Genomic DNA, 26,063 nt, shown 5'->3' on the forward strand with positions numbered 1-26,063 from the left:
TAAAGCTGAAAGTCTGCAGTTCAACTGCATCTGAGTTGTTTCATTTAAAATTATTGTGGTAATGTACAGAACCAAAATTAGAAAAAAGTTGTCTTTGTCCAAATATTTATGGGCCTAACTGTAGATGGTAGAAGAGAGGTGAAGTTCCATAATCTTACCCCTCCTTAAACAGAAAGGAGAATAAGTGTTGTCATTGTAGGACTGGAATTGTGTTAGCGGCAGAATCATAATGGAAAAAAGCTATAAGAAAGAAAACTAATTAGCCAAGACATTGGAGAACCTAAAAGTGGAAATAAGGTTTTGGGTTTAGATACACTTTAAGACTGTAGTATAGTTCTACAAAAGGTTTCATCAGAGTGGAATATAAGGAACACAACATTGTATAAAATAGAAACAGGAGGGCAGAGGATGGGTCTATCAATGCCTTTCTACTTTAATATTTTATTGTACAAAACAGCAAGTATGCATAAATATTCATTAAGGTTTAGATTAGCAATGTGTTGGTACTGCTTTCTCATGCCAGTGAACTGCTGCTTTAGGCAGACATTACAAGTAGCTTCTACCCGCGGCAACCCCATAGTGCATGAATGGGAGAACCAGCATTGAGGTGCAAGTGACAGAGCAGCTGGCAAAGTGGCAACTAATGGAAGCTGTGTGGAACTGCTCAAACCGGGGGCGGGTCTGAACCTAGCTTAAATGTATTCTAAATACAATATCATAAGTGCCATAAGTGTTTGTTAAACTTCCTATAATACACAATAAAATGCTGAGTAAGATAGTGAGGGCCAGCGAATAGGACTGTTACATTAAGCCAGGATATTAGTTTGCTCAGCCTTAAAATAGCTGGAATACTTACAAAGAATCTGCAGAGTGAATTCATTCAACGAGAGTACTTTTTTATTCTCTGTTTAGCCAGCTAGTAGTAGCACACCTGTTGTGTACCTTAGTAACAAGTGAAAAGCTAGTGTGTTTATTTCCAACGTTCATCCATTAAATGGGTTGATACAATTTTCGGAGGTAAGGGGGTATAGTGAAACATTAAAAAAGTGACATCACAACCCTTTATGATGTTGTTTCTTTACACGTTCATCATTTACCTTTCATAAATCAAGAAGTACAGTGCTTTTCGATGTCACAGGTTTAGAAACAAATATACTCTCCACAACCACTATTGTTTCGCCTAAAGCTAAAACTTTTTAATTTATTTTATGTTCTCTATTATGAAGCAATCTCGCTGAATTTGCCCCAATCTATTGTGTAGGTTTGCTGCGTTGAGGATTTTTATATTCCTAATATCACCATCACCACTTTAGTACTGTGGTATTTTCTATACCTACTTTAATACCATCTAAGGTGTTTTTCTTTCTACCTGACCTAAACCTAACATTTGGACTTACTACGATTATTCACCTATATATCTAATGCACCAATAATTGGGTAATTGGATATACACTTAGTGTTTATCCTACCCATCTGCATTTATTTCCTTGTAAACATCCTATCAGGCTCTGATCTGTTGATAGGACAGTCTTTAGTGACTGACATTAATAGGAAATATTAAAATACATTCATTATCCACACTAAGACAAGCAGCAAATCTTCAAGAGTACAAGCTTTTTGATTTTATTGATCTGAACACACTGTGATACTCAGGATTTTTGTCACATGAGGAAGCCCCTTTGGGGCGAAACGCATCGGGTAGGGAGACCTTTTCTTGTTACCTATCTGTATAAGCACATCAATACCAATTATAGTGTGATTTTACCTATACTTTTACTATATTTATACTTATACTTTTACTTAAATTTTATGACTCATTTTAAACATGTGGTAAAATAATAAAGCTAATATTTTATTTAAAATATAATTTGTAAACTAGTGCCATTCAAAATAGCCTTTTTCTAGCTCTCTTTTTCTCCTAATGATATAAAAAAGCCATAAGCTAGGCACATACCGGAGTAACTAGGTCTTTGGTCTTTGTTTGGTTCCCCTTGTTGGAAACTTTCTTAGCATCTTTGGTATTGTGTAGGACTATTTACATATAATATTTTCTTTATTTTCTTTGATTTAAAAAGAACATTTAACTGCAATTTGAAAACAAAGCTGAAAGCTTTTTTTAGCGAAAAAACCTGCTAAAGCATAATCTGTTGATGTGATATTCAAACCACAATTCAACCCAACACAATGGCAGAATTTCACTCACTGCTGAAATTGTTTAGAGAAGTGCCAACAACTTTGCTGCATATATCAATAAAAAGGTTCTACTGTGCCAGCAAATTACTAGTCTATTTGTAAAGCTTAATGTCAATGTTAAAAACACCCACCGTGTACAGCAATAAATCAAAACCATGACCTAACCTCCCACAAGATTTACCCCAAGTGAACTTTGAAGCTGCAAACTGTAAAGGTGTATAATCCATATGTAAACAAGTGTCTACATTAGAGACTGAATAAAAACACAACATCTATAACATTGCAGACTGCAAATTTGATAAGAAGCTGTGCAAAAAAAAAATACATTTGTGGCAATATATGTTTTCCAGAAGTACTGTGTTCTTTGGCTTTAAAAAAAATTAGCATTCTCTGCTAAGCATTAAATGTGACAAAGAGGATTGAGCCTGACAGCTATAAATTGCACCTTGTATTTAACATGATGCGGATTACAAGAGCTGTGTACAGAAGCTAAATTTTAGTCACAGGAGATGAAAGTTTGTGACTCTCAGGAACAAATCTGGCTTCTATGCAGGTTGCTTCTTAGGATTATTTCCATTGACAGGTATCGCCTGTTTGTATCCAGATGTTCAGCATTAGTAATCAAATTTAGCAAACATGCTGTTTGCAAATCAGCCACATTTCTCTGTATGTAATTATACAAAAAATATGTAATTATGCAAACCCTTAGGCTAGGTTCAAACCTTCTTTGGGAACAAGCAATTCCATGCAACTCCCAGCTTGGTCACTTGACCACAGCGCTGATACTTTCAGAACCAGCATCTGCAGATTTACCACTGGGCAGCAATGAGTAGTACTGTAATGATCACTGCCACCCCATTCATTCTCTATGGGGCTGCTGCAGGTAGCATCTTCCCCAAGGCAGCAGTTCACCGACATGAGGAAATGGTAACTGCAGTGCAATCCCACTGCCACCCTAAACTTAGCATACCTAGCATAGGTAACCGTAATTTAAAATATTACTAATAAATCAAATCATATTTATCTGTAAAGGAATTCATATTTTCCCCAAAGACAAATAATTAAGAGAACACATTCTTTGTTTTATTAATCTTCGACACACCTAGTGACTATAAAATAAGGGAAAAATTACTAATTTATAATTAAAATAATGAGAACATTTCAAGTATTTGCCAAACCATTCAATGCAAATAGCTTATTCATACAAACACCCCACCTTTCCTTCGGGTCTAGCTGGTGAGAAACTAATAGTCTGGATGTTTGAATATCACTAAATCATTGCATCTTGATTTAGAAGTCTGAAACTTGGCACTTACTTTGCCGAAATACTCAAGAATGTGAAAACCAGGTGGCAGCTGGGAAGAGACTTGGATTTCCTTTTTCAGGTACTGCTCTAATGTAGCAGCAAGGTGCCTCAGGCCTTCTTGCATTTCTTCGTTAAGTTCTTTGAAATCTGAAAGTATAAAAGGGTGGGGAAGAATAAGTAGGAGGTATTAAAAGGTGGGCCATTGAGTGGGAGGAAATTAATATATCTTCAATATACACAGTAGACAAAAATGTGGACACAAAATAAATCACTTGTTCTGTTTATGTCACACAGACATAAAATATTTCACATCACATAGGTGTCTGAAAATAATTTACCTGTGATACGAGTTTCAGAGAGTAAAACAGATGTTAAAACAGATGCTGAATGACTAAAGGATTTGACAACACATACTTTACTTCCCAATGTCAAGAAACCAATTCATTGCATCCATAATTCATGTTTTACTATTAAATGGTTTGATATTACTGATACTGCCTGAAATATATATTTTTTTACCATTTCAACCTGATATCAAAGCAGATTACATTTTTTTAAATTTGGTCATTACAACTTACTGAAATAATTCAATTGACTGACACTGAATTGAATTGTATGACAATGTGCAGTATGTGCAGGGAAAAGTGTGGAGGATATCGCAGTGGCCCGGTATGTGCAGAGGAGTAGTGTGAAGAGTACAATAGCACACAGTGTGAGCAAGGACGGAGTATGGAAAGTATGAAAATGAGCTGTATCTGCAGGGTAGGAGACTGTGCGGTATGTACCAAAAGCGTGCACAGAAGGTATGATGACAGCCAGTACATGCAATGGGTAGTGTGTATGGTATGATGGAAGGCAGAATATGTGGGAAAAAAGCAGAGATTATGACTGTGGGAAATATATTAAGGAAAAGTGTCAAGTGTAAAAATGCACTAGATGTTTGGGAAACAATTTTAAAAAATCTACTCCAGGTTTGCTGAAACACACAGGTTCTTCCATAATAATCTATCATCTCCAGTCTTGGAGAGCTTTGATAAATGAGGCCCAAAATGTTTAATGGAACATGGGATAACGTGTACACAAGGCACAATTTAGTTTTTTGTTTTTTTAATGCTTTGGTGACATGGTGACAGGTTCTCTATATGAAGACATCAGTGGTATGTTAGTGATTTGGTGCCTCTTTTTTGTTCATTAAATACAGATTAAGGACAGGAATAGTGATTTCTGACTGCATGTTGTAAGCTCTGGTCGTCTGTGAGCCATATGTTAGTATGTGGCCTGTCTTTTGTGAAGTGTCTGTGCTCGATGACTGAGCATGAGTAAGTGTATGTAGATGACCATAAAGAAGCAGACATGATATCAGGCTTACCCCTAAATTTCAAGGATTTGCACCAAGATGTTGACCACATTGGTGCCAAAATGAACAGATCTGTGTCTTAATATGTTTATGTGTTTTCATTAATCTAAGGAGTAATAATCTATAGACCTAAAGAGATATATATATACTACTTAGGATAATCAAAACCCAGTATATGTTAATCTAGAAGATTAGAAGTTCTAGATATTTAAATCTGCACCAAGAATTTACTCAGTAGGAAAACACAATATAAAACTGTGGATAATGATAGAATCACACTGCCAGAGGCCATATAAACTGAATTCTGTATGCCTCTGATCTGTAACCAACCTTATCAACTTGTCAGGTAAAATTGATAAAGAACACATATCTATAGAAAAAAAACAGTGAGTTGATTAACACCAGAAATAGCACAGGATGGCTTTAGCCTAAAAGATAAAATATTTTCAATCCTTGCACTTGGGAATATACTGAATTTCTCCTGTGCTGCTCAGTGCAAATAAAATATATAACAGCTCAGTTTTAGTCTCATCAGACTACAGAACCTTCATCCAGCAACCTTGAAAGTCTCCCAGGTGCCTTCTGGCAAACTGTAGGCAAGATGGCATTTTGGGGAGTTTCATATAACAGGGGGTTTAATATTAACCTAGGCAATAGTTGTATATATAGTCTCTGCAAACTTAGCTAAAGTACATTGCAACTACTTTATAGTGGTCATAGCTATCTTGGTGATCTCTTCTCTGTCCTTCTAGCATGGTAACTCACTTTGGGTGCCTACTCTTCTTGGCAGATTTACAACTTTTCCATACTGTTTTCATTTCCTAATGACCAATTTACCTGTACTTCAAGGGACAAATTTAAGTCAAGGGACACATTTTATTTTAATGTCTGTGTCCTGTATTTATTCAGCTTCTCACCTGTGTAACAATTACAGTTCCCGCAATACATAATTTGTCCATCATATGAATGCCAGCTGCCAATTCTTTCTGGTTTGCTCAGGGCACTGATGCCACAACCATTTTCCTAATGATGTGTGCATTAAAGGCATAGCACGTTACTTGGCATTTGACTATTGCATCACTACACTAGTGCCAAAATGTAGTCTTTTTTGCTTCAGTATCCCTTGTGCCTCCTGTGTTCCAACAACCCACTATACTTCTGTGACCCCTGTGTTTCCAGCGATATCCATTTTTTGCATCACTAAGCATAGGTCATTCCTATGGCCATTTGATCTGTCATCCATCATGCAGCTTCATTTTTGTATTTGAATTTTTAGCCTACCCACCAGCAGTCTAACAAAAGATGTTCGTTGGCAACATGGACCTAGGATGCCCACACTAGGAGGTATGTCTGCATAAACTCCCAAGTTTAGGGTCTGTGTACCCAAGATTTTTGTGTCTGCTTTTCTCTGTATAAAAGTAAATGGGAATGCTAAATAATTTAAATAGAGGTCAAATGCAGATGAGAAGGGGATCAGAAGCCTAAAAAGAACATGCTTTTCCATGTCTACACACATACTGTCACCATGGCTGTTAGTAAAAGCAATTATACAATGCAATGTACACACATTAATTCATAAACTTTATTACACACTCATGTGAACTTCTATTGTATGCTCAAAAACTTGTAGAAAAAACAGCAACCATCTACAGTAATTCCTAGGCATGGTTAGTGATTGAGAGCAATAAATAAATAATTAAATAATAATACATTTAAAACAACTCACGTGATTGTAGGTCATGTATGGTGTACAGATCTTCAAAACCACAATCTGGTTGTTCATGCTGCAAAAAAAATGAAAGAAAGAATGAGAAATAAAATGACAAGACTATTTCATTATTTGCCTTTAGATAACACCATGTACACAAGTATTCTATCTCATTTCTTGTTAAAAGTAGCCATAAAATCTGTTAACTGCCAAAGAAGTAATTACCTAAATCTCCTGCAAAATTTGCCACCGGTTTGCTAGGTCACCCAGGTTCTCACAAAATAGTATTTATTCTCCAGTCTTGGAAAGCTTAAATAAATCAGTCCCATTGAGTGGGGGTTTTCTTGTACAAAACAGTTTTATTAGGATCACATTACCAAATACAAACATCAAGAAGCACGGTATAAAAAGATTTTTTCAAAAGAGAAATAAAAACAGTCATTCTCACTTTACACAACAAAAGAAAAATCAGTTAGCTGTTACTGCACAGCAATATATGTTATCCATTATAAATCACCAATACAAATGCTCCAACAAAAGAAAACAACAAAGGGCTTAAAAGAGTATGAAAAAGTACACATGGTTAAGTTTACTTCCACAAAAAGGAATTTTTTCCACGCATCAAGGAGAGGAAAAATGTATTCAACCTAAAAGCAAACACTTTCGCCAAAATTTTAAGATCTATATTAGGCAATGATATGGGTCTGTAATTTTTTTCAATTTCTTTATTAGTTTTCATTTCATTCATACAAATAAACAAGCCAACGTAAGATGTATCATACAATATTCGCTCTCCAACAAATCAAAATTCAACAGTATAACCGCACATTGTTGTCTTGAAGGATCCGCAGATATGGTTTTAAGACTGCATGGTGGACTGTGATAGCTCTGCAAAAATTTGGTAAGCAAAATCCAGGTAAGTAAGAGAGTCCCTGGCATGAGACGCCTAAAGAATCAATTCCTTCATACGGTGGTAATGGAACTTTATAATGACATCCCTGGGAGAACCATCTATAGGCTTGCGAGATAAGGCCCTATGGTCCCTGTCCATTTCAAGATGATCAGGTGGAACATCAGGTATTAAGTCACTGAGCAATTCTGTAACAAGCCCTTGGAGATCCACAATACTCTCAGGGATACCCCTGATTCTTAAGTTATCCCTCCTGGCTCGGTTTTTAGCATCTTCCAACTGATCCTGCATAGTTTGCAGTTCTAATTGTACAGTGTCAAGATCCTTCTCATGCTCCTCCAAAACCGTTGTCATGTCATCTAAACGGTCTTTCAAAACCGCAATACGGCCTCCCAATTCTTTAAATTCCTTCACTAAAGCGGTTGAAAGCTTTTTTTTTTTTTTTTTGAGAACTGTGTTTATTAAACATTTTTCACAATAAAGAAAAATACAAAGAAACATACAAAATAACATACAAAGTATAAGGGGTGGGGTAGATTAATAGTACTGTGCATTAAGAATCAAAAATAAAAGCGGGAGAACAAACAAACAAACAATAGGAAACTCTCAACAGTCCAATATTGTTCGATATCGTCACTTGGATAATGGAATAGGTAAGTAAATAAATACTCCCCTGATCATCCTGAAATATTTGTTAGATACCATGTGGAATATTTAAACAATTCCAGTATAGAGGTACAGTCCGAGGCAGGAAAAGCATAGACCAAAAATTTGTACCATTTCGTCCAGAACCGGGTAATAGCGTCATTACCTTGTATGTTCGCATCCAGCATTTCCGTATGAAATAAGGATTTTAGAGCAGAGACAACTTGTTCCATGCCAGGAGGCTGTGCCTGTATCCAATTTTGCATGATTGTGCGTCTGGCTGCTAAAAGGCAAATATTTGTCCAAATACGCATAGAGTGGGGCATAACATCCACCTCCACACCTTCCCAGGAACCAAACAGCAATAAAACAGGATTGAGTGGTATGGTATTCCCTGTTACAGAGTGCACTAATTGGAGAACTTGGGACCAGAACAGAGAAATCTCGGGGCAAAACCACAACCGGTGAGACAGAGAGGCATTCACACAACTACATTTAGGGCACTGGAAGTGCCATGACCGTTCCTGTGAAATTGAGGTGGAGGGTCGGAAAACTTTATACGCTCTGTGGAGTATCATAAACTGAGATTCCCTCCAAACTTCATTGACCATACTCTGTCTCACCGTCTGATAACCTTGTATTATGCAATCTACCAGATCGGGATCCCGAAAATCTCTCTGCCACAACCTCACATTCGAGGAGGATAATGGTTTGGTAAAGAGAGGTCGAAGGTTAGCATAAATATTAGTTATATTTGGTGGAGATAGTTTCAAAAGCTTGTCAAAATTATTTAGTCTAAACGTCTCGGCCAAGTTAGTGGCCAGGGTTTGTAGAAAAGACATAGCTTGGCTATAGTACAGCGGGTGGAGGGCCCAATTAGGAATACTATACTTCTCCCGTATATGAGCCAGAGAGAGCTTTGTTGCGTTCTCTAAATTAAGGAGACCCCCAAAATCCCACAGCCCCTTCTGCTTCCAAATCCTGAACGCTGCCTGTTCCAGAGCCTGGGGGAACATGGGGTTACCGCATATTGGTAAATACCGTGATATGCGTATAGGCAATTTAAACCGTTGCCTGAGTACTTTCCAAGTGACTACGGTATCTCTAATAAGAATGTTGTGCCGTAAAAAAATAGGTAGGGAAGAAAAGGTACAGTGCAATAGTGCACAGGGGTTCCAGGGATGAGACATTGCATTCTCCAATTGCAGATTAGAGTAATATGTCGTATTGTTCAGCCAATCAATAACATGCCTAGCCAACGCAGCTAAATTGTAGACCCTAATATTCGGGAAGCCTACTCCTCCTTCTGTTTTAGGTAGATACAACTTTGCCAGGGAGATTCTCGGGCGCCTCCCAGACCATAAGAATGTCACAAAAGCCTTATTAAGAGTATTAATATCAGCATGGGTTAATAACAAAGGCAGAGTTTGCATGGGATAAAGTAGCTTCGAAAATGACATCATCTTAATTAGGTGACAGCGGCCCAAGAATGACAAGGGTAGACGCTCCCACAACTTTAATTCCTTCTGTATTTTTGTAAATAGCGGTGGGTAATTTAGGGCATAAAGGGACAAAGGCATACGGCCTATGCGTAAACCTAGATAAGTGATATAATGGGGTGCCACCTTAAAGGGCACAGTTGTCCTCCAATCATCCGCCATAATCCCGCTCTGCGTTAAGGACAAAATTTCGCTTTTATCAAAATTTATCTTGAGACCTGCAAAGCTCTCAAAAAGCCTGAATGTTATTTGAATAATATTACAATCAGAGCGGGGTTTGGAGGTGAAGAGCAGGATATCGTCTGCAAAAAAGGCAGTACGCAGTTCACTAGTATGAACCAGGATTCCATGCAACGAAGGGGCGGAGTCCAAATATCGTACCAATGGTTCTAATGCTAGATTAAACAATAGTGGGGATAATGGACACCCCTGTCTGGTCCCTCTGTAAAGGTCGATTGGGTTCGACAGAAATCCTGGGGTATGAATACGTGCTGTAGGAGAGGCGTACATAGCTTCAAGTAAATTTAAAAAGGGACCTCTGATTCCCACCTGTCTCAGAACCATGAATAGCCATGGTATGTTAACCGTGTCAAAGGCCTTATGGGCATCGATGGCAACAATGGCTAGGTCCAAATCAGGTCATCTCTTAGCGACCTCCAGTGCTACCAGTACTTTTCTAATGTTAGTTACCGCCGCCCTACCCTGTATAAAGCCAACCTGAGAGGGGGAGATCAAAGATGGCATCAACCTGGCCAACCTATCCGCCATGATCTTTGACAGGATTTTTGCGTCAATATTTATTAAAGAGATCGGACGGTAAGAATCCGGGTCGCACGGGTTTTTATCTTTCTTTAACAGTAATTTGATATAGGCTTCCTGGCCAGAGTGAAAATATATACCAAGCTCCCATAGTTTAGAGTAGAGTGCATTGAGGTTCTCTGCAATATCCTCTCGGAGCATTTTAAAAAATTCGGTGGTAAACCCATCCGGGCCTGGAGCCTTTCCATTCTTCAGGGAGGCTATGGTAGCAAGTATCTGTTCAGTAGTAATGGGCGCATTTAGGACCTCGATATCACTTATTGATAATGTGGGCAGTGAAACGTTAGATAGAAAAGTCTGTCCAGCCCGCAAATCCAATGGCGGGGAGGAAAAAAGTTGTTGATAGAATCGAGCTAAATGATGGCTCACCTCTTTAGGAGAGGTAACCACGTCTCCTTCCATTGTATTTATTTTGGGGATAAAGGTTGGTTTATAACCCGTGCGTACCAGATTTGCAAGCATTTTCCCAGATTTGTTGCCATACTTATGATAATTTAAGGATTTGTACCTGAATTTCAACTGTTCATACTGGAAAAGCCAGGAATCAAATTTACGTTTAGATGTGTACCATTGTTGCTTAGTGGATTGGGTAGGATTTTTTGTCAGAGCCTCCTGGGCTGATCTAAGTTCCTGTTGTGCCTGTAAAAAATGAGATAACGTGGCTTTTTTCCTTTTTGCCATGAAAGATATTATCCTGCCTCTCAAATAAGCTTTGCCCGCTTCCCAGAAAAGGATGGGATTATCTCTATGTGCGGCATTGTGCTGTACATATTCAAGCCATGCCACGCGCGTTTCCCCCTGGAATTCTGGATCGTTGGCCAGATAGGATGGGAACCGCCAGAGCACATAATCTCCCCTGGGGTAGTGGTCACGAATAACAATGGAGATTGGGGAGTGGTCTGAAATAACCATAGGATGGATTTCTGGGGACTCCACTTTATACAAGACATCATCAGTACAAAACAAATAGTCTAGGCGAGCTTGAGATATATGCGCTTGGGATACAAAAGTATATTGTTTTTCTAAGGGATGAAATTGTCTCCATGCGTCATTCAGAGACATGGCTGAAACAAAGTCTGACAGATGGGAGCGGGACAGAAGTCTCTCAGCGCCCTCCATATGACCAGAACATCTATCTTGTGCCACCACCATGACTTAGTTAAAATCCCCTCCCACAATTTTAAAAGGTGTAGGGTCTTGCGCCAACCATTTAGTTAATTCCTGGAAAAAAGCGGGCGGGGGAGAATTTGGAGCGTATACATTGTAAATGGAGAGCTCCTGATCATGTACTTGTATGAGAATTTTAATTATCCTACCGTCCGAGTCACTCTGTACTGTTTTGACCTTGCCCTGAAAAGATTTGTGAGTTAGTATCAATGTCCCGGCCTTTCAGTCAACGGAGGGGGTGCCATAAACCTCACCAACCCATAATTTCTTCATTCTACTGAAATCATCAGTCCCCAAATGGGTTTCCTGTAACAAGACAATATCTGGGCCAAGTCTCTTTAAATGGCGCAGCACAGACATACGCTTGTTAGGGGAACGTAGTCCCTTGACATTCCAGGATATTACATGCATACACTGTTAACATATGGCTTATACATAGACAAAGCATATCTTTCAAACTGGAGAGAAAACATAGGCCTCATAAAGCTTACATGCGGAACAATGAACAGGTGATGCCGGTTCAGGTAAGTATAAAAAAGCTCATAGGTGAAGGTGGGTCTTAAACAATAGAGCATCTTGTAGGATCTGTGACATACCATGCATATGGTCAAAAATAGAGAGTGTTTCCAGGGACAAAAAACACAGAAAAACATCAAAAAATATAGAGGTAGCAGTAAAGAAACATAAAACAAAAAACGAACAAATGGAAAGGGTGACTTTCCTTTTTTCCTCGCAGAGCAAGAAAACGTTGACCAAATTAGAAACATGCGTAAACAAATTACCATGTCATCAGGATTGGGCTCACACCTCAAAGAACGGGCAATGTAGAAGACAGTATTGCAATAAAATGCAAGAATAGGGACTACTATTGCAAATGGCAATACAAAAACAAACAAAACGAAATTGCTCCTTATGACCCCGCCTGGAGTTGAGACTCGGATCGCATCCTCTCCCGATTTTCTAGGTTGTTTTGGAGAATACACTGGGATGGAAGATTTCGCCGCAGAGCGTGGTGGAGATGAGCGGTATTCATCAGATCCAGCTGACTGGGCCGATGCAGAGTCTGATACTAAAGCGTGCAGAATTTGTATAGCTTCATCCGCTGATGTAAAAGAATACTTGCGGCCTTGATCATCTGAGAAGTGAAGGGTTGCCGGATAGGCTAGTGTGAATCGCATTTTATGTTGGTACAGAGTAGAGCACACCTGCTGAAAACTGCGCCTTTTGCGTGAGACTTCAGCTGAGTAATCTGCAAATATCAACACGGGTGCACCTTCCACATGCAAGTCCCGGAGACTGCGATATGCCTGGAGAATACGGGTTCTGTCAGTATAATGGGAATAGGCCACTATCACCGGGCGCGGTTTGGCCCTTTCTGAGCGCATAGGGCCTAATCTGTGCGCACGTTCCACTTTACAAGCAGTTGTAAGGTTTAGTAATTGAGGTATTATATTGGAACAAAGATCCATCAGTCTCGCAGGTTTAATACTTTCCGGCAGACCAATAATGCGTAAGTTATTGCGTCTTGACCTGATTTCCATGTCATCTAACTTATCCTGCAAAGCTTGCACTTTGGCCTCCAGCATAGATGTAGTAACCTTAGAGGAAGTAAAATCATCCTCCACTAATGTAATGCGTTGCTCGGCGGCATCTATTCTTTGGGAATGTTCTCTCAAATCATTTCTTAAGGATGCAATACCTTTTTGCACTGCTGTATCAATTGCCTCCTGTAGTGTGGGTTTAAGAATGGCTACCACTGCATCTGCAATCTGATTTGGCTGAGCCGTTTCTGGTGAAACATCATAATGTACCTGCGAAGATGGTGTGCTGGGAACATGTGTAGCTACTGAAGCGGTGGCCATCTTGAGGGGGTAGCCTTCTGCCTGTCTTTCTTCCCCATCTGATTATGTACAGCTGCAGCAGAGGAGCGCTCCAGGAATCGTTCCATCCGGATTCCCAGCGCCGGAGGAACAAGCGGAGGCGGGTGAGTGGGTGTAGTGCCGGTTTTAAATTAGNAAAGCCCTGAGGCGAGCGGGAGCCGCTAGAACATGCCGGTAGCTCGCGGGGCGCCGGAACCGGAAGTCTGAAAGCTTTTTATTTGCTAGGGAGATTTCATCTCTCATGATTTCTCATCTCTCAAGTTTTCTCTCATTCTACTAAACCATTGCACCTGGTTCAGGATCGAGAGGAGAGAGATCAGATGGAAAATAATGCAGGCTGCTATCAGACGGAGACGTAGGCTGCTATCAGACGGAGTCATATAAAGGATCCCTGGCCGAGTCGTTCGAAACCTCCTGCACTATCTTGGAATGCAGGCCGGGATGTGTTCTCGGCACCCAGGATAGTCGTTTCCCAGATCTGCCTGTCGGACCCATAGTCTCCAAAGAATCCGCAGTGGATCTAGAGAAGAATGAGGTGAGTATCTCGTCGGTAGCTTACGGAAACCCCACGAGAAGGCAGTCAGTGTGCCCGAGATGTGCGGTGCTGGATCACTACACGTCCATCCAGTCCAATATTTAGTGCTTTACAATTATAAAAAACTGCCCTGAGTTGACTGAGACCACTTCTCTCACAGAGAGTGCAGCAGTCTAACATGCTCCTGCACCTGCATGAGCAGCATTGTTAAACCGAAACTAAACTGAAAACCAAAAATTTACACTTACCTTTAATCCCGCAGGTTCCTCAATAGCACTGGTCCTTCCCGCAATCCGGTCCCACGTCATGCTGGGATTCCTCTTCGTCCCAGCGAGGACACCGCCATCTTCATCTTTCTCTTCTAAAGTCTTTTTCTTTGGTCTTCTTAGCACTGCGCAGGTGCAAGATTGGGGGGTAAAATAAAAAAGGGAGACTGCGCATACGTGAGATCGGCATCTCTTTCCCCTACTAGAAAAATTGCAGGGAGGAGGATGTGCACAGTGGACCAAGATGGTAGTGTATTGATCTGGCTCAGCACAACTCGGGCATGCTGACCTCCCTCTCGTGGCGCTTACGCTAGCTATCAGCGGCATACTTACCTTATCCATCTCCGGACCTGCTGTGGAAATTGGTGGAACGGCCCCCTCAGAGGCTGAGATTGCACCGCGGCCTGTATTCTAAAATGGCGCCGGTGGCTTCCAGTGCTGATGACTCAGCCAGGGATCCTCTGGACGACTCACTCCCATCTGACTGCCAGTTTCCCTCGGATCTCTCCCCTCCTGATCCTGAACCAGGTGAGAGTTGGCTTGGCAAGGTTAGAGAAATCATAAGGGACAAGATTTCACATGCAAATAAAAAGCTCTCCTCTGCATTAATAAAAGAAATGAAGGAGTTGAAAGGCTGCATTGCTGTCCTGGGGGATAGACTTCATGATGTGAGGACAGTATTGAAGGGACATGAAAAAGATCTGGATACCATACAATTGGAATTGCAAACACTGAGGGATCAGTAAGACGATGCAGAGAACCGTGCTAGATGGGATAACCTGGGAATTAGGGGTATCCCTGAAAGTATTGTGGATCTTATTGGAGTAATAACAGCTTTGCTCAGTGCTTTTGTACCTGATGTTTCACCAGATCGTCTTGAAATGGACAGGGTTCATTGAGCCTTATCTCGCAAACCCACGGATGGTCCTCCCAGGATGTTATAATAAAGTTCCATCATTACCGCACAAAGGAACTGATTCTACAAGTGTCGCGTTCCCAGGACTCTGTTACTTACCAGGATTTTTCCTATCAAGTATTTGCAGATTTGTTGCAATTCACTATCCAAAAACGAAGGCTTTAAAACCATATTTGAAGATCCTTCAAGATAACAATGAGCTATATCGATGGAGTTTCCCATTTAAATTATCCTTTACATATCACAACCGTCCATATTCGGTGGTTACCGCAGCTGATTTGCAGAAATATCTTATGGACTTATCCTGATACACTATGGCGAATGATTCTCAAGCATCACGCAGGTCACAAGTACCATCTGTGCATGCAGGTTCTCAGGATCTTTCTACGAAGAAACAATGCTCTCAGGAAATGGCCCATTCTCAAGGCTTTGGGACGTCTTCAATCGCAATCTTTTCAGAAAATGGCAGATGGTTGAACTTTTATTATTTTCATGATTCAGTTCAACTTACTTTACTGAGGGGTTGATATTTCAAATATATGCTCCTCTCTTTTTTTTTTTTTTTTTTGCTGTGCTATGTATACAGTCTTGTGTTATAAGTGAAAGTTTTCTGTATCTTTTCGCTGGTAATTTTTGCAAATATATCAATCCCTACGGTGGTATGGTCAGTGCCTTACGGTTACCTTTGCCCGAGGTGACACCTGCTCCCCCTTATATTTGTTGACCTTTATTGTACTGGTTCCTTCTTTTTTAGAAACCAAGGGTCAACCATGATGCACTACAGTGCTTCCCCTTCCATGGTTTTTCATGTTTGTTGACTAAGTTCTGGACTCCTATAGTCTCATTGATCTTGTTTTTTATTTTGAGTATTTTATTTTATTATGCCCTTTTTTCCTTGTTGTCTGCTGTATGTTTTTTCCTACTGTGTCCTGTTACCAGTCTTTTGAATGGGTATTCCTATTTATCTATTAAGTGTTTCGGATGGCATTGAAAGTTCTAACCTTGAATGTACAGGGAATGAATTCCCCTCAGAAGCCGTCCACTATATTTAATTTTATTTTAGATCTAAAAAGATTAACATAGCATGCCTCCTCTGCGCTGAAATACTTAAATGCTTCCTACACACGATTTTATCAAGCTAAAGCCCCAGTTAAAAAATGTACATCTGAACACATGAACATCTGCAGGGTACTGTTATTTTGTGTGGTGACTCCAATATGGTGTTGAACCCAAAGTTGGATAAATCTAAACCGGATGGTTCTGTTTCCAAACAGGAGATACTTTATTTACATTCTTTACTGAACAATTTAGATGTAATTGATGTTTGGAGAGAGCGTCATCCTCTGGTGAGAGGTTTTACATTCTTTTCCTATCCACATAATTCACATTCCTGTATTGACCATATTTTTATATCACGGACCCTATTAACACAAGTAACTGATTCGCGTATTTTAACGGTAGCTTGGATGGATCATGATCCTGTCCTTTTGGTGTGGAATTCATTTTTTCCCGTTCCTTCTTCTAAAAAATTGGTGTAATAATGACCCTGTTATTATCATAATCTCCGATTATGGCCGATTTAATAGCCTAAACCACTGAATATCTTAAAAACAATGTAGGCACCGTCTCTTCTATGGTTCTCTGGGATGCCTATAAAACTGTAATAGGGGGTGTTCTCATTAGACACACTTCCAAACGTAAACGTGAACGTCTCCAATCTCTAATTTATCTCTAAGTTTGAGGCAGAATTGAAGGTACTTTCTCATAGTTTTAAAAGGCACCCCACGGAACGTAATACGAAATTATATCTCCAGGCTAGGAGGGATTTGAATTTGGCAGACATGAATGTAATCTGAGATGGACGCAAAAAAAAGTTTTACGCAAATAGCAAAAAATTGGTACAATGGTAGCCAACAAATTCCGGCAGTCACCTAAACATAAGATTGCATTTACTTTGAGAACAAGGGGTAATGTCCATACATCTAACCCTCCTAAAATAATTTATGAATTTGGTCACCAACTAGCTAAATTATTTACTGCCCCCTCTGAGACTCTCACTTCAAGGATCCGCACATTTTTAGCTAACATACATTTCCCAACACTAAACAAGGATCAGGCTAAATGCCTAGGTGCTGACATTACTGATATGGAAGTAATAGCTGCGATTGGATCTCTTAAGGTTGGCAAGAGGGGTGACCCGGATGGGTTTTTGGATTTTTTCTATAGGAAAATTGTGGACTACATTGCCCCTCATTTAGCTACTCTCTTCAAAAGTTTTAGGAATTCTGGTCTTCCTAGCACAAATATGTTGCAAGCGCAAGTGGTCATGATCCCTAAACCGGGTAAGGACTATCTTGACTGGTCGAATCACAGACCTATATTGCTGCTTAATATTGACCTTAAACTCCTAGCGAAAGTACTTGCACGTGGTTGAACGAGTTTTTGCCTTCCTTGATCCAAAAGGATCAAGTAGGCTTATACCTGGACGTCAGGCTTCTGATAGCATTCGTTGTACGTTTTTGTTCAATTATTTGGCCAGGAGGTCCGGTCAGAAGTTCATGTTCTTGTCTCTTGATATGAACAAGGCCTTTGACTCGATCTACTGGCAGTACTTAAATTTAGCCTTGAGTAAATGGAATTTAGGGGCGCATTTATCTGATGGATAAATGCTATATACTCTAACCCTCCAGCCTCAGTGCGTTACTGTGGTTACACATCCAGCTCTTTTCCCATTGCCCAAGGCACTAGGCAGGCAGGTGTCCCCTGTCCCCATTACTTTTTGTACTGGCATTAGAACCACTTGCTGCAATTATTAAGCAAAATTTTGAAATACCAGGACTCAAAACTTCACAATATACCCATAAAATCTCGCTATTTGCGGACGATATTTTGTTGTATGTACCCACTTCTCATGTGACATTACCATCACATTCGGGGCTTAAAGTCAATTCCACTAAATCATTGGCGTTGAATGTCACCCTGCGGATGTGGACATAATCCGGACTAACTTTTTGTAAACTTGGGTTCAGAAACTGCCTTACTTATGGGTTCAGACAGTTGCGGATTATGGTGCGCTGTATAAAGCAAACTATGTACCTTTATTAAGGTCTCTTTGTCATCTTTCCTTTTACTTTACCTTTACTCCTATTACAAATCCTCCCAATTGGCCCTTCACAGTTTCTATACATTTCAGATTGCCCACTATTGGCATTAATTGAATGATCCCTTATCTCCTCAGGTTCTGTGACAAATTTATTTTGGTGCCCTCCAAAGGTTACACAAAAAATTGTGAGTACATTTTTGCTGCATATGTTATGGATTTGGGATGCACTTAAGTATACAGCTAAATTTATTAGTGGTCACCGCCCTTTAAACTTTTGTCTGCCCCAGCATTGGGGCAGATAAGCCGGTCTCGGTGGGGGCCATCTCCTTCTTATATGTATCTATTGTCAATGCACAATTTAACAAACCGTTTTCTTATCTATCGACATGGGAAAGGGAAATTTCTATAACCTTTTCTGAAGAAGACGTCCTAATTTATGTTTCGCTATACCTAAATCTTCTAGAATTGTGCTTGCTCTGGAAAATTCTTATAAGGTCCTCATAAGATGGTATCTTACTCCAACTAGAATAGCACACACATTTCCTTCTGTGTCAACAAATTCTAGTAGGGGTTGTTCCGTGAAAGTTACTATGGGTCACATATGGTGGCTTTGTCCCAAAGTGTCCAGACTATAGATAAGAGTATATCATATGATCTACACTGTACTAGGAATAAATCTGCCTAAGGATCCACGACATGGATGTCCCTATTCCTAACGTGGACAGAAAAGCTTCTGTCCTTATCTCTCATATTTTTATGGTTACTAAGCATACCATTGCACATGCATGGAAAGCCTCTACATTGAATTTTATGGGAGTCAAAAATCGCATGCATGGTACAATGAATAACAAAAAGATTACGGCCATTATTAATTACTTCCATGACAAGTTTTTGGCCATATGGCAACCCTGGCTAAACTATTTTTTGCCATCCCCAAGAACTCTTTCCCTTTTACATGCATAAATAGGTACTGTTGTAATATAATATAACAGGACATTTATTTCCTCTTTCCATTTCTTTGTTCTTATTTTTTCTTTCTGTTTTTAGATTCTCTTTTTCTTCATCGGATGTAACATTTACCATGAGTGTATATTGTATCTCACCATTTATTTACCTCATTGTTGTATTTTTTGTTATGCCTTGAAGGAGTACTTGTATTAGTGATTTATGTTGATTTATAAATACTGCTGTGCAGTAACAGCTATATGGCGTTTATTTGAGATATATATCTCAATATATAGGTAGCGGAATTAGACTCTCTGGGGTGAGCTGCTGTTCCAGGCACAGAAACTAGACCAGTGACCTCCTCAGCATTTATATGTTTATTCAATGCTCTTCACAATAAAAAAAGTTGTTTTTAGTGTTTTTGACTTATTATTATGTGAATTTATACCTCCAATTAAAAACAGTTAATTTTTGAAAGCTTCATATTTTGAATTTAAAGTGTAACTCAGAATATTAAAATAAATCCATAGACTGTTGAAGCTACTTACATTATGTTCTGACTTTTTTAACTGATTTAATGCCTATTTATTTTTCTAATTAATGTAATTTCTTTAATATTGAATTAAAATTTATGTTGAATGAAAAAAATGGTATACTTTCATGCAAGCTTTGCTTACATTATGTTAGCCATGTAGAAAGACTTCCATGCAAAGCGTTACACTGCTTTCTTTTCCCTAGGCACTAAGTCTGAAAGCTATTAAAAAAGCTTTGAATTTTAAAACCAAAATACTTTATGATTCAAGGAGACTGTTTGATCTTGGTTTGGAAAGCCAATTAATACTAGAATAAATACTATGTAGTGTTAGGAATTACCATTTAGAAATGTTTCATTTTTGCCAAAAAAAATTAATAAACAAAATATTTTTTTGAACTACTGAATTAAATTTGCAAATCTGCATAAATTATTAAAAAGAAACAAACTATGCATAAAAAGATGCTTACGAAGTGTTTGTATAAGTGCTATTTACTGTTATGCTGGAATTATAATTATTGTGTAATTCCAGAAAAATATGTATTTATTTTTCAAAAAACTTTGTCAGCTGTTAAAGAAGAACACCTAGAAATATGTTCAGAAAAGGCTAATCATACTAAGATTAATCACATTTACCTTGGTATTTTTCCAATATATAGTTAGCCATAGAATAGAAGCCAATAGAATGTGCCCAAATACGTAAAAAAAATCCAGGAATTGGATAATGGATGAACTGACTCAAGGAACTAGAAAGTTCTATGGGTCTTAAGGGGGGTCCCAATGTATGTATCGTTCCTCAACCCCATAACCAACTTTTTATGTGTGCCTATAGGTATAATTATTTTAAAAAATCTGTGTGACATGCCCGATGAATGCCCATGATCACTGAAATATTCAGAAGAGCTTGTTCTGTATTCAAGGGCAGGAAGTGTTGAACCTGGGTCTCCCAAAATTTCTGAAACTATGCTTTAAGTTGTTAAGAATAGCAGACAATTTTTTATTCAGTAAATACCATGTCATCTTACGCTTTACTTGTGCAGCCAAGGATATCGCTGCCTTCCATGCCCTCGCCAAAACTTGTTCATTTTTGGAAAAGTTAACTAGAGCAAATAAGGTTGATAATGTGTATACATCGTCGGCCGAACATTAAAGAGGGCCTTTGAAGGGTCCTTGAGTGGCCCAATACAGTGTAAATTAACTGGTACACAAGACAATTACAAGACAATACCTGGGTTTGTGCAGGCAAAATTAAGTTATATCATATTTGGCTATTGGAGAATATATTTAAATAAAGGTTTTCTAACAGTAACATTTTTAAATAAAAGCCAATTTACAGAGTGGCCTGAGACCTCTTGATGTCCACCATATGATGTCCCTTTTTATGGCTCAATATTCCCTTCCATCGATTAAGTCAAATTATTGGGACTCTTTAGGGTACATTATTAACAGTACTCGGCAGGGTTCCCCCGTGTTTACAAATTTTTTTTTGACGTTGGAACCTTTTTCATACTATATCAGACCCAACCATAATAATAATATGAGTTGTTATATCAACTTATAGTATCAGGTCACTGTGTTTGCAGATGATCTATGTTTTAACTCTATACTCCTAGGGTCTGAAATTAAAACATTTCAGACTTTAAAAACTGACCTGCAGAAGTCAGAGGCCCTCAGTGTGTCTCTTCCCTTTGCTGATTGTTCTCACATCAAGGCTAAAGGTGCTTTTGGTTGGGCAACTGAAGCAAACACATACTTGGGGGTACATATATCTGGTGACCTCTCTCAAAGCTCTTAATTTTCCACCTCTAATACAGATACCTTGTAACAATGCAGGGAGGCTAGATATTTATTTTATATTTATTATACCAATATTTATAAAACATTGCTTGTCCTCAGGATTCACTTCCCCATTCTGTAGTGGCATAATTGTCATTGTTTCCAGAGTTTTTTTTATTACTAATTTTCCTTTTCTCTATCTCATTCTTGTGTGTGACAAATGTCAAATTGATTAGTATGAGTAGAATAGCATGCAAATGTTTGTAGGTTGTACTTTGTATTCTCTATTCTAGCAATTAATGAAAAATCTAAAAAGTTTAGGCCTTAAGATACATTTTAATGATTACAGCATAAAGATAAATTAACAGAATGAATGTTTGAACATTTGCTATCTGGAATCATAATTTGTTTACCTTTAAGCCAATTAATTTAATACATAACAGTGGTAAACAAGCTGTCTGTTTTGTAAAGCTAAATAACTAGGTCTCTGATAAGCGTAATCACATAGTATCTAAAGGATAGATAAAATATGGATGAAATGTGAATTAGATGGCTTTGCAGGGTATTTTGTTGTCTTCCAGACTGAAGGCAAAATTAGGGTTTTTACATGTGATACGACCTAAACAGCTCAGTCAGAGCATGTAAGCATACATAATCCCATCAGAGACAAAACTGCAAACAGTACGCAATATGCTGCAGACATCACTGGTTCTAGAAGAAATTAGATAAAAGCTACAGAAAAAGATTTTTATATATTGGCTCCCCATGCCAAACGATTGTCCTGTCTCCTATTTTCTTGGGTATCCAAAATAGTTCTTTTTTCAAAGAAATATATATTGCTGATCAGTATCGGTATCACAAAAGATCCAGAATAATTAAAATAGTTTTTATTTGCCATAATGTATTGTACATTCATGTAAGTCATTGTTCAATCTTTTCCAACCAAAGTTGTAGGAATTAGGAAATAATAGCCTAATCAAATTTAATGCAAACACATATTACCAGTATGATAAAGAAAAAATTTATTTCCATTTAAAACATTGAAAATCTGATAAAAAAATCTGATCCAGCAAACCTGGAATGGATTTTCTAAGTCATTTGCTATTTGTTAGCAAATGTTTTCTGGACCAGGTGCATTCCAGGTTTGCTGGCTCACCCAGCTTTACTGAATAAAGTGTATCTTCTCCAGTCTTGGAGAGCTTTAATAAATCAGACCCATTGGCTCTTTGGTCTATTTCTTCTGACATTTCAACCCTGCTACACATTGACGGCAAAAAGCTTATAGATCAACATTAGTTATCAGGTACCCTGCTTACATTAAAGGAAATACAAATACAAGTGCAAGGAAATATATAACCTTTCATTGAGTTTACTATTTTTCCTAGCCCCCTTAATACAAGTCACCAAGTTTTCATGAACCTGGCTTAATGCAGAGGGTAAAAGTTATGCAGAAAAAAAGGATTTTCCCCAAATTGTTTCCACAAAACCGGAAGCACACAATTGTTAAAAATGTCTTTGCCTGCTGTAGCATTAAATTTCAGTGGAAACAGTTTAATGCAATAATTTAGAGGAATGTGCTCATGTTCTGTCAAGAAGACCCATACATTTAACCACATGTTTTGTCTTGAATGGACTAAGAACTTGCCTAGTCAACTAGTAATTGCATGACCTACTCATATAATACAATTGAAAGGCTTTAGATCTTTTTCTGTGGTTTTGTTCTAAGTTTAAGTTTGGCTGAACACAAGCCAATTTGTATGCCACAGCCAAAATGATTGTGTCTATATTCCAACCTTAGTGCTATTGTGTATCAGACTATAATATTGTATGAACAGATTTGGAATTTACATTCTTATTATACTAAACCTAAGAAGTGAAATGCAGATGGATCTGGACTAGACGTTAATCATAAACATGTGGTTTATGTCAGCCTTAAATGCAATATCAGACTGCGGTCCAATAACAGGACAATGTTGTGGTGTGGTGTTCCTCAAGAGAACAATTTTAACATGGGGAAACTCACTTATGGAACTTCTTGAGAGTTAATAAATAACTAAAATAGAGTTGACTGAAAAGTTGGTAAATTCTAAAATTCTACTGCAATGCTTTTAATGCACATATAAATCCGCTCAAGGTTACCAAAAGATCACTTAAGCTCCTTAATCTGTTTGCCATTTCATTCCAGGCTGCTACAGAATGCCATCTGCTTTCTACAAACACATACATATGAATTATAGGAACTAACTCAACTGCTGAAAAAATTGAAAGAGCAAAAATGTCAAATACTAAAAAGTTGGTAAATCTTGATGTCCTAAAAACACAAATTAGAATTTTAACTTTTGAGTTGAGAATGCTGTAATCTAAAAAGTACCTATGTTTATTGCTAGGATAAGGGAAATATACAAAAGTGTTCAGCACCATGTCACAGCACCTGTCTGGCCCAGTCAGGCTTCAAGAAACTATGAAAGCACATCATTCAGACAGCTTAGAGCCGGCTTTACAATTACCTTTGGCATGTTTGTGATATTTTAACTCCTATAGCACCTGTATACATTATATATTAAGTCATTGCAGTGCTACAAAAGATCCCATGACCTACCCAAAGTGTTTTGAATTGCTTTATCTGAGGAATTTTCCTTCACATCAAGCAAATTTGCCTACTTTACTTCTGTGGTTGGAGTGGTTCTTCCTTGGCATCATCTTTATGTAAAAGAGTGATTTGTCTCAATAATTTGGTAACCTCAAGGCTTCTGTGCATTTCTGTCTGTTTCAGAGCTCTTGATTTTTCCCTGTGTGATTCTTCCCTGTTACCCATCCTCCCAAAGCCATACTGGGAGATCTCCTCCATCATCATTATACACAGGTAGATTGTTGTAGATATAAGCATGCATTTTTATATTATTATTATTATTATTATTATTATTAATAAACAGGATTTATATAGCGCCAACACATTATGCAGCGCTGTACATTAAATAGGGGTTGAAAATGACAGACAGATACAGACAGTGACACAGGAGGGGGAGAGGACCCTGCCCCGAAGAGCTTACATTTTTATATGTATTAAATTTCAGGTATGTAAGTACTTGCTTTCTTTATATGCAATGGTCCTTTTAAGCTGCCAAATGTAATCAAGTACAGGTATCCCCCGGGGCTACATACGAGATAGGGACTGTAGGTTCTTTAGTTGAATTTGTATGTAAGTCAAAACAGGTACATTATTTTAATAAATGCAATTAGGACAGATGTTTGTCTCAACATATTATCATATTATTAGGCAGCGTGGTGTCAGTTACTGTAAAAATCCTCACTGTGAATTAATCGCAAACAAAGCAAAAAAAAAAAAACTTTATGGAGCCTAGACAATAATTGACTTCTGGAGAAAGCTGTGCTTTGATATGCAAAAAGAAACAACTGCAGAGTTTGACTTGGTCATTAAAGAGTGTTTAGCAAAAGAATTCTTCTGCAAGTCATGCCAAACACCCCCCCAAGCCTTCGTTCTACACACAGTGAGGAGGGAAGCCCCATTCGTATCTAGGAGGCGTCCGTATATCGGATGTTCTTAATCTGGGGACTACCTGTAGTTTATTTTATATTCAGTGGTGTCAAATTTAATCCATTTCATTCAACTTTTACTTAAAGGTGAACTTTCATTCTTTTTTCTAGATTCTGTGCTCCAGAACCCAGACCCTTTGTAGCACCATTGGGTGGCATGAACTACTACCAGCCATGTGAATATATGTACAGTAATTTGTGTTGACAATAGTAGCAGAATAAAAAAAGTGAATAAAGCTCAAAATCCTTATAAAAGCTTATATTTTAATACACACAAATACATTGTGAACACTGAACATTTTATTCCAAATCAAAACATGAACAAAAAAATATCATATTAATGTTATTCCTTTACAGAAAGTGAAGAAAAGGGAATATTAGGGTGTGCAAATCATAGCAGTGTCTGCATTCTTCTTTACAAATATTCACTGTATGAAATGGTTTCAATATTTTGCCTTACTTTGAATCACTGAATATAATTTAGTCGTATAACCTCTGTTTCTGGGGACTGCTGCACATGGAGGTGTTGCATGGTGTCAACCAACTTCTGGCACCTGTGAACAGGTATTCTGGCTGATAATTGAACTACATTCCACAATTCTACATTTTTTGGTATTGCCTCAGAAGCAGCATTTTTATGTCACACCACAAGTTTTATATTAGATTAAGGTCCGAGGATTGGCTGGCCACTCTATAACGTTAATCTTGTTGGTCTAGAACCAAGATGCTTGTTTACTGGTGTGTTTGGGGTCATTGTCTTGCTGTAACACCCATTTCAAGGGCATTCTCTTTTCCGCAGCATAAGGCAACATGACCTCATGGATCAGTTTGGTATATTCAAATAAATCAGGCCCAATGTGTTATTTGGCAAACGGTAGTCTCTTCAGCACATGTATTTTTTAACATTGGGACTTTGAAAGGGCTTCTTGCCAATAGCTTGGCTTTATATAG

At 38.4% G+C, this 26,063-nt stretch overlaps 1 protein-coding gene across 1 annotated transcript in view; it reads right to left on the bottom strand.

The window, feature by feature from the left end:
- Positions 1–6,635, bottom strand: part of SMYD3 (SET and MYND domain containing 3) — a 242,808-nt gene extending 236,173 nt beyond the window's left edge. Inside the window, exons 1-2 of the mRNA XM_072409328.1 lie at positions 6,583–6,635; positions 3,510–3,646 (exon numbers count right to left, since the gene is read on the bottom strand). Of these exons, the coding sequence (XP_072265429.1) occupies positions 3,510–3,623 (114 nt within the window). The 5' untranslated portion in view covers positions 3,624–3,646; positions 6,583–6,635. The remainder of the gene's footprint in view (positions 1–3,509; positions 3,647–6,582) is intronic.
- Between the last annotated feature and the right edge of the window lie 19,428 nt (positions 6,636–26,063).

Source organism: Pyxicephalus adspersus, chromosome 4 (assembly GCF_032062135.1).
Source record: "Pyxicephalus adspersus chromosome 4, UCB_Pads_2.0, whole genome shotgun sequence".
NCBI classification, from domain to species: domain Eukaryota; kingdom Metazoa; phylum Chordata; class Amphibia; order Anura; family Pyxicephalidae; genus Pyxicephalus; species Pyxicephalus adspersus.